The sequence below is a fragment of the Ursus arctos genome, unplaced genomic scaffold, assembly GCF_023065955.2.
Source record: "Ursus arctos isolate Adak ecotype North America unplaced genomic scaffold, UrsArc2.0 scaffold_16, whole genome shotgun sequence".
NCBI lineage: Eukaryota > Metazoa > Chordata > Mammalia > Carnivora > Ursidae > Ursus > Ursus arctos.
Window position 1 is genome coordinate 26,370,393 of NW_026622830.1, and position 9,818 is coordinate 26,380,210.

A 9,818-nucleotide genomic window follows, 5' to 3' on the forward strand; every position below is an offset into this window, starting at 1 on the left:
GCAATTTTAAATCTTTTGTCGCTTGGCATGTCACTCTACTGTCTCCTTAGGGTTTCTGCTGAGAAATCTGCTGACAGCTAAATGGGGTTTCCTTTGTAGGTTACACTCTTCATTCACTGGCTGACTTTTGGGATTCTCTTTATATCTTTAATTTTGAATAGTTTTATTATATTGTGTTTTGGAGGTCTTTTGGCCCTGAGATAATAGGGTGATCTATTAGCTTTGTGAATATGGATGGCCAGGTTTGGGCAGTTTTCCACCATTATTTCTTTAAGATTTCTTTTTTTTTTTTAATGATTTTTTATTATATTATGTTAGTCACCATACAGTACATCCCCGGTTTCCGATGTATATTTCTTTAAGATTTGTCCCCTTCTTCTTTCCTTCTCTCTCTAGCATCCCAATTATTCCAACATTCCCCCTTTGATTCAGTCCCATAGAACATACAAGTTTTCTTCACTTTATTCTTTTTTGTTTGTTCTCTTCTGTGTTCAAAATTCTTATCCTCTAAGTCACTTATAATATCTTCCATCTGCTCTCTTCTCAAAAAGATGTTCTCTATTATATTCTTCATTTAATTCACTGAATTCTCTAGCTCCAGAATTTCTGCTTGGGTCTTTTTTTTAGGATCAATCTCTTTGATAAAGAGTTCATTTTGTTCATGTATTTTTCCCCTAATATCATTGAACTGTCTTACTAAGTTTTCTTGTGGCTCATTAAGTTTCTTCAAAACAGCTATTTTTGGGGCTCCTGGGTGGCTCAATCTTAGTTAAGCATCTGTCTTCAGCTCAGGGTGTTATCCTAGCATTCTGGGATCGAGCCCCACATCAGGCTCCTCCGCTGGGAGCCTGCTTCTTCCTCTCCCACTTCCCCTGCTTGTGTTCCCTCTCTCACTGGCTGGCTTTCTCTCTGTCAAATAAATAAATAAAATCTTTTTTAAAAACAGCTATTTTTAATTCTTTATCAGCTAGATTGCAGTATTCCCTAGTTTTGAGCTCAGTTGTTGGAGAATTATGGATATCTTATGGTGATGGCATATTTCTTTGATTCTTCATGTTCCTGCATTTTTCATTGCTGCCTTCAATGTGATGCAGCAGAAACCTCCTTAAGTCTCTACTGGCTGTCTTCCCATGCGGTACTGTTCCTTGGTGTTGGTTTACCTGGTTTTCTTAGGTTGTGTATGGGTAGACCAGCTCCACCTTTCTTGTTCCATCTTGTGGCAGAATTCTTAAGCTTTTGTTATTTTCTCTTGTTATAACTCACCAGTCTGGCTGCTGGAAGCCTCCCTTTAGTTTCCAGAAGGTGGCACTGTAGCTTGTGGTTTCTCCTTGCCCACAGACCCGGCTACCTGAACTACTCTCACTGCCACACAAAGATCTGGCTGCTGAGTGGGGAGAGGTGTGGGCTTAGCACTGGGGCATTGTGGGTGCTTGTGGACCAGGTGAGGAGATCCTCCAGTGGGACACTCCCAGAGGTTTGTGGGCAGACTTCCTACTGAAGTCAAAAGCAGTCATTAGGAACTGCTTTCTCTATGGCCTTTTGATATTCTTATCTGTTTCCTTCCCTGGCTCTTCCCTTCCCCCTGGCATGGGAGTCCTGCCTCAGTACTCTGGGTTCTTATGAAAAGAAACAAGTTTCTCCAGCCATGACCCATACAACTGGGGTAGCTGGTCACTAACTCACTGCTTTCCACCTCCTCAGTGGGAGATGTTGTCCCCAACAATGCACAGCTTAGTCCTGTGCAGTATCACCCTAGGTGGCTCTCATGGAATTCCTCTCCACTGTGTCCAAACTCCTATTCTTCCCTCTCTGCTGCTCTGCGGGAGTCTCCCTGTAGCCTAAACCCAGGCAACGGTTTTGTGTTTTTTGTTTGTTTGTTTGTTTTTTGTAATGCAAGTGCCTGACTTAAGCTTTGATTGCTGAGGCATCCATTTCAACAATGGCTATCTCTAATAAACACATTGCGAGCCACAGAGTTAGAAAAAGAACCACTCCTCTTCACTGAGGTTCCTTTGTTTTAGAGATCTTGGTTGATTTCAATAACTGACGACTTGGGACACTAGCTTTTTCTCTTCCCATGCTTTACCCTTTTTTTTTAGTTTTATTTATTTAAGTAATCTCTACAACCCAATGTGGGGCTCAAACTCATGACCCTGAGATCCAGAGTCACACACTCTTTCCACTGAGTCAGCCAGGTGTCCATAATACCCTAGACCCCCACCCTCAACCCAAATAAAAGCAGAACCCCAGGTCCCTGTGCACACTCCCTAGCCATGACTTCCCTGTGTGGCCTCAGGCATGCTATGTAATTTCCATGCCCTATAAATAATAAAACTTTATGTTTTCAAAGTTTCCTGATAGTTGTTGCTAAAGGACATCTTGCAGTCATAACCATAAGGGCTGGTCCAACCATAACACCAGTTATTGATAGGCTGAGACTGACACACAATACACCTTCAGGCAGGTAGATTTCTGCAAGTTCTCTATAGACTGGTTTGCAATTTCTAGACTATCATATAAATGACATGGTCTTGGCAATGATTTTTTTAATATGACACCAGAAGAACAAACAACAGAAGCAAAAATTAACAAGTAAGACTGTATCAAATTTAAAAGCTTCTGCACAGCAAAAGAAACGATCAACAAAATGAAAATAGCAACCTACAGAATAGGAGAAAATATTTGCAAACCATATATCAGACAAAGGGTTAATATAAAGAATGAACACAACTCAATAACAGAAAAACAAACAATCTAATTTTAAGATGGGAAGAAGACTTAGATATTTTTCCAAAGAATACATCCAAACGGCCAACAGACACATGAAAAGTTGCTTCACACCACTAATCAGGGAAATGCAAACCAAAACCACAATGAGATATCGTCTCACCCCTGTTGGAATGACTGTCATCGAGACAAGAAATAATAAATGTTGGCAAGAATGTAGAGAAAAGGGAACCCTTGTGCACTGTTATAGAAATGTAAATTAGGATAGCCACTATGGAAAACAGCACAGCAGTTCCTCAAAAAATTAAAAATAGAACTACCATAGGATCTAGAAATTCACTTCTAAATATATATCCAAAGGAACTCTCATAAAGTACTGGTAAGAATGTAAAATGGTACAACGATTTGGAAAAGAAATTGGTTGGGTTTTTTTTCTTTCTTTCTTTTTTAAGTAAGCTCTACAGCCAACATGGCACTTGAACTCACAACCCTGAGATCAGGGGCACCTGGGTGGCTCAGCCGTTAAGCGTCTGCCTTCAGGACCCTGGGATCGAGCCCTGTATCAGGCTCCCTGCTCGGTGGGAAGCCTGCTCTCCCTCTCACACTCTCCTCCCTTGCTTGTGTTCCCTCTCTAGCTGTCTCTCTCTGTCAAATAAATAAATAAAAATCTTTAAAACAAACAAACAAACAAACAAACAAACCCTGAGATCAAGAGTCGCATGCTCTACCAACTAAGCCAGACAGGCACTTGGCCATTTCTTAATAAGTAAAATATATACCCATTCTGTGACTCTACCTTCCTATTCCCTTACTAGCTGTTTATCTGAAAGAAATGAGAGCATATATCCACATGAAGACTTGCACACAAATGATTAGCAACAGATTTGTAATAGCTAATATCTGGAAACAACTAAAATTAGGAGGTGAATGAATAAATGAAATTTTGTATACACATGGAATAGAACATTATCAATTAAAGTAAATTAAGTGTTATTATACCCAACAACATGGATGAATCTCAAAATTATTACATTGATGAAAGAAGACAGGCTAAAAAAGAATGCATAGTATATAATTTCATTTATGTGATATTCTAGAAATTGCAAACCAATCTATAGACAGACATTGGACCATTGGTTGTATGAGAAATATGGAGGAAGGGGAAGAAAGAAATGGACTTCAGAGAAGCACAAGGAATCTTTGAAGGTTGAAGGAGGTATTATCTTGACTGCGGTGGTGGTTTCACTGATGTTTGCATATGTCAAACTCATCAAATTGAACACTTTAAATAATACAGTTTAATATATGTCAGTTATATCTCAATGAAGCTGTAAAAGAAAGGAAAAAAAATAAAATATCTTCACAAAAAAGGAAATCTCTAAGATGTTTTGAATTCCAGTCACAATCCAGAGGGCCACTCAAAAAATTTTAATGCAATTTAAAGTTTACTCACTGACTATCTGCCTTAAACCAGTCCCATCCAGAGGAAATAACTATTACTAAAATGATGTGTATCCTTTCACCCCTTTTAGCTGATACTTTTACTGACATACATACACACTATACTGTTTTACATAAATTAAAATCATTACTATATTGTTCTATAGCATTGCTTTTGCACTCAAAAATATGTTTAGAAAGACAAATCCGCTGAACTCTTTTTAACAGATGCATGACATTAAATCATATGAATGCACTTCATTTAATGATGTTCTACTGATGGATTTAAAGGGGGATTTGAAGACATCTTTGTACATATATCTTTGATCATTGATTTATTTCTTTAAAAAAAACTTTTTGAAGTGCCTATTATCAAAAGAGTATTAATCTATTCATTCAACAATTACATAGGTACTTCTCTGTACACAGTACCGAAAAACAGAAAAGAATCATATGTAGTCAGTGTCCTTAAAGACATTCCATTTTAGAGGAAGAGACAGGTGAACAGACTGTCACAATGCAGTGAGATAAACACTGATAGAATCAACACAAGTAGCTGTGAAAAAAACAGGTAGGAGTGCTCAGGCCTGGAGGATCAGAATAAATTACCCTTGTAAGTGTCCTTTCTCTCCAAACCATAACATTCTTGCACCTTCTCTTCTATTTGTCATTCCTTAAAGGTATGCCTAGTACAGGACTCTGAACAGTGGTGCCTCATTTAGAGCTGCTGGCCAATAGACTGCAGTTGTGTTTGACACAGTATCCTATATGCTACTCGTCTACTGGCTGAGCTCAACCCCATTTAGAGAGGACAACAGAGACCTGTGTTCAGAGTCACACTGAATAGAGACTGCTGGACTCCACAGAACCCACTGTCTCTCAGGAGCGATGAAGTCCTTATTATTCACCCTTGCAATTTTTTTGCTCCTGGCCCACTTGGTCTCAGGTAAATAAAATCTTGGGGAAGAAGAAACACTAACCTAAAACAGGGTCCTGCACATAGAGTCGCTATTGTCAAACTGTCCATGGGAATGGGGGAGGTGTTCTCACAGGACAGGAGGCTGAGGTTTGCCCTATTTCTTCAGAATATCTCTGTTCTAAGATATCTCAAGGCTCTCACAACAGAGCAGTGTCTATGGTTGGCAGTTAAGGAGAATAATGAGAATCCAAATGCAGAGATGGTCCTGATGCTCCAAACCCCCTATCCTATCACTCAGGGACTTGCTCAGGCCAGCCCTGCTTCACTTCACTTCATATGGTACCAAGTATTACTCCTGAAGTAACAATTCTACAATATTACTTCTTCTGATTGTCTTGGTCTTACAGAGATGGTCTCCCACTTTTTTATTCTTGGATGTGATTAACAGGACAAGAAAGGCTGTTTCTAAATATCTATAGGACTGTAAAGTGGAAAAGATAAGGAAACTATCCTGGGTGGACATGAGGGAAAGATTCAGAACTGCTGGAAGTCCCATGTCACATTTCAGGCTACTTGTGTAAGCATTCCTTCTTTTTAATTGATTCTATAGTTTATATTTACAAAATTAAGACAGGAATACTGCAAGTATTTGGGATATCAAAAAATTGGCTACAATTTATTTTTATTTTTATTTTTTTTAAGATTTTATTTATTTATTTGAGAGAGAGAGAGCGAGAGAGAGAGCAGGAGAGACAGCGAGCAGTGGGGAGGGGCAGAGGGAGAGGGAGAAGCAGGCTCCATGCTGAGCAGGGAGCGCGATGTGGGGCTCAATCCCAGGACCTGAGGCTCATGACCTGAGCCGAAGGCAGCCGCTTAACTGACTGGGCCACCCAGGTACCCCCAAAATTGGCTACAATTTAATAATCTCTTATATTTTCTAAATGTTGACCAACTCATATGCATGTTTCTAATTTTTTAATTTAACATTTTATGAAGAAAATTTTACAGACATTTAAATATTCCTCAAAAATACAGTTTGCCATAGATGTTTATTATTCTACTTTTACACCAACATTTACTTGGAAAGACCCCTATTGTATCAAGTTGTTTTTTCTAATGTGTCAGTATTACAAACAGTGTTGTAATCTAGTTCATAAATCATTATAGGATTTCTGATATATAAGCAAATTTTAGAAGCTCCATTTCCAGGTTACAGCATATTCTTTCTTTTAAGGGAACCACCATACATTTTCAAATGGCCATTCCTAGTATATTAGTGCTTTCTCACTAATTTGTTTAGTTTTTACCAGATAAGTATATTAACTTTGAAATTTGATATTACTGTAAATATTGTGTGCTGGCTTTTTAATACCTTTATTGATATGTACTTTCATTCCGATGACATAGGGCATTATTTTTTTTAAGGGAACTGCCATATATTTTCAAATGGTTACTCTTAGTATATTAGTGCTTCCTTACTATTTTGTTACTTTCACCTGACAGTTTTGTCAACTTTGGCATTTCATGTATTGTAAATTATTGTGTGTTGGTTATTTTTAACTTTATTGATATAGAATTTATACATCATATGGTTCACTTATTTAAAATGTATAAATCAATGCATTTTAGTCTATTTAGAGAATTGTGCAACTATCATCATAATCTAACTTAGAACCTCCTCACCATCCTAGAAAGAAACCTTGCACCTATCATCAGTTACTCCTCACTTGGCCCCACACACCCAAGGCAATCACTTATTGGTCACTTTTTAATTTTTTATTAATTTATTGAGGCATGAAATTTTTATTTTCATATCAAATCTATTGGTATTTTTCTTTGCATTCTCCATTAGCTTAGAAAGTTCTTCCCAGTGTTGAGAACAGTTATTCACCCATACTTTATATTTTCTATGGTTCGATTTTTTACACTGGCCTATATCTCATCTGTAATTTTTAAATATATGGCACAAAGTGCCAGACTAACTTTTTGAGGACGAACTTCCTAACAGAAAGAGAGTTGTGTTACTTGACAGCCTGCCTCCAAGGACGATGGTCTCCACTCTCTACTACTAGCAGACTGTTCAAATGGTATGAGAGGTACCTCAGAAAATGTTCCTGGTCTAATGTAGCCTCAAAATTCTATGAGTTTAGATTATACAATTTCTCTCCCTGTTTCTGAGACATTGATGACATATATCACCTGTTCACATGGTGTCCTAGTTCTAAACTGAAGGGCCCTGAGAAAATTCAGGTTCCCTTTCTAGACAAACACAAGCAATTCAGGATTATTCTGTGAGATTAGCCAATCCACCATCTCCAAGATCCGGTGGCATTAAAAATGGAACACTTAGGAAGGATATTTGGGAGAGGAAATCCACAAAACACCAAGGTATGTGGAACATCAGGAATGGAAAGAAGGAAACAAGAGACTTGATCTAAGATTTCCATCCATATATCCCAACTGAAGAAAGCCATTTGAGTGTCACGTCCATGGAGATGTTTGAGAGAGTAAGGAAGAGAGGATAAAAGAGGGAGTGGCTGGAAAGGAAGTGTAAATTCAAAGACCATTGCAAGAGCGCTTGAGACACAGAATATGAAGAGGGAGAAGAGTCATGAAAACAACAGAAGTCCCTCAGGTACATCAAGCTCTTCACTAGCTCCTAGCCTTTGCATATGCAACTCCCTTTCCTTCTACCATCTTCCAGCTCTTCACAGAGCTGGATCCTTTTTATCTTTCATGTCTAGCATCAAATATCACTTCCTTAGGGATAATTTCTTCTATCATCCTGTCAACAGTAGCTCTATTAAGTTGCTCTCTCTTACATTATTTCTTTCCTTAATAATACTTATATCAACCTGTAGCTATTTGTTATTTTCTTTCTCTTCTTTTCGAATGCAAGCACCTAAACTTATCTGTCCTGCTTAATTCTGATTATACACTTTTTTTGGTTGAATAAAAGAAAGTATGACTCAACATAGAGCAAGATGTGGAGGAGTCCCAACATCTCTTCAAGGTCCTCTGTGTTAAACCATGTGATGGAAGACTTTGTAAAGGTATATAATATGCACATAAAATATGCACATACAAAATATTTACACACTGCAGAATGTCTCTCTGATTAGTACATTCCTAGTAAAATGTCTCTTGTATATTTTATTCCTAAAATTACCAAAAATTGTGCAGATATCTCAATATCATATGTAACCAAAGTTTATATGTTAAAAATTTAGACGTCTATCACTCGATACATTTTGAACATCATACGTAAGACAAGCATAAAGTTATATTCCAAATATAATTTGTAAGACCTCAGAAGCATGTAAAGACATTCTGGAAATCCCCCTAAGTGTCAACAAAAGCTATGTGTGTTTTGGTAATTCTGAGGAGCATTACAACAATGATTTAAGCATTTCATATGTTAAGAGGATAGCTTGTGAGTTCTATTTAGGTGTTTAAATGTGTTTTGGTTACATTTTAGAAAATGGGATTTTGTTTGATGTGTAATGATATGCTATATTTTTTTCCATTTAAAAAAATGAAAAATAGAATTCTGGGGAAAGTTTGCATGCAGAATTCTCATTCCAGGAATGGTAAGCCCTTACATACATGTACAAATCCCACAGGTTTCTGTATGCATAAAATGTCACCTATTCCTCAGAGGAGGTTTTCACTATTAGGACAAATATAACAAAGCAACTGATAAAGACTCAAATAATCAATGCTCAAAAAAGCTTGCTGTTTTAAATTTATTTAGATAAATATTTTTGGTTTAATGAGCTGTAAAATTCCTTTATACAGGTCATTTATTCTTGAAAAGGTGTGAAAACAAAACAGGATATTGCAAGAAGAAATGCGGTAATAGAGAACTTCGAAAAGATCATTTGAAATGGAGATGTGACAGACATAAGGTGTGCTGTGTTCTGGCTATCGACAACAAGATTAAACCCTTAAGTTCCAGTAATAAAATCTTCATGCCGACTGTTAAGAATCAACTATCAACCACTAAGAAATGAAAACTACACTAATGGTGATCACTGCTTCTACTATTTGAAATTTCAGCCTCTGTCTCCTTATAGGATCCCTGGTTCATTAAAGCAAAGGGCCTTATTTTGGGGTCATTCTTCTCTCTCTACTGTACTCCCCACTGTCCCTCCACTCAGTCAAATCTCCATAGCACCAGCAATGCTAGGGGAGGGATGCAAATAAGGCAGATGCCAGACACAAGTGAGGCTCAGTCCAAAACACTCATTAGGGACTAAGGGATGATAGTGGTGTCATCATTGAAGACAGTTTCCAGCCCACAGGCCCACAATCTGCCCATAGCAGTGATTATCAAACTTTAAAGTATATCAGAAACACCTAGAGAGACTGCTAAAACACATACTTCTGGCCCTCACTTCCAGTTTCTGATTCTGTGGTATAGCCTGAGAATTAGCATACTCACAAGTTCCCAAGTGATGCTGGTGTTGCTAGTCGATGAGCCACACTTTGAGAACCAGTGGCTCATAATATGGAATGTTTGAAGGCTTCCTCCTACAGGTTGAAGGTGTTTGCCAAATATTTTTTTTTAAGATTTTATTTATTTTTTTTGAGAGAGAGAGCATAAGCCGGGGGAGAGGCAGAGGGAGAGAGAGAGAAGCAGACTCCCCCCTGATCAGGGGGCCCGATAAGGGGCTTGATCCCAGCATGACCTGAGCCAAAGGCAGATGCCTAACTGACTGGGCCACCCAGG

General features: G+C 38.0%; 1 protein-coding gene across 1 annotated transcript; it reads left to right on the forward strand.

Moving 5' to 3' along the window:
- Positions 1-5,055: 5,055 nt before the first annotated feature.
- On the forward strand, positions 5,056-9,099 carry DEFB126 (defensin beta 126). The gene is made up of 2 exons (XM_026502910.2): positions 5,056-5,113; positions 8,885-9,099. The coding sequence occupies exons 1-2, from the start codon at positions 5,056-5,058 to the stop codon at positions 9,097-9,099; spliced, it is 273 nt and encodes a 90-aa protein (XP_026358695.2).
- The last annotated feature ends 719 nt before the right edge of the window (positions 9,100-9,818 follow it).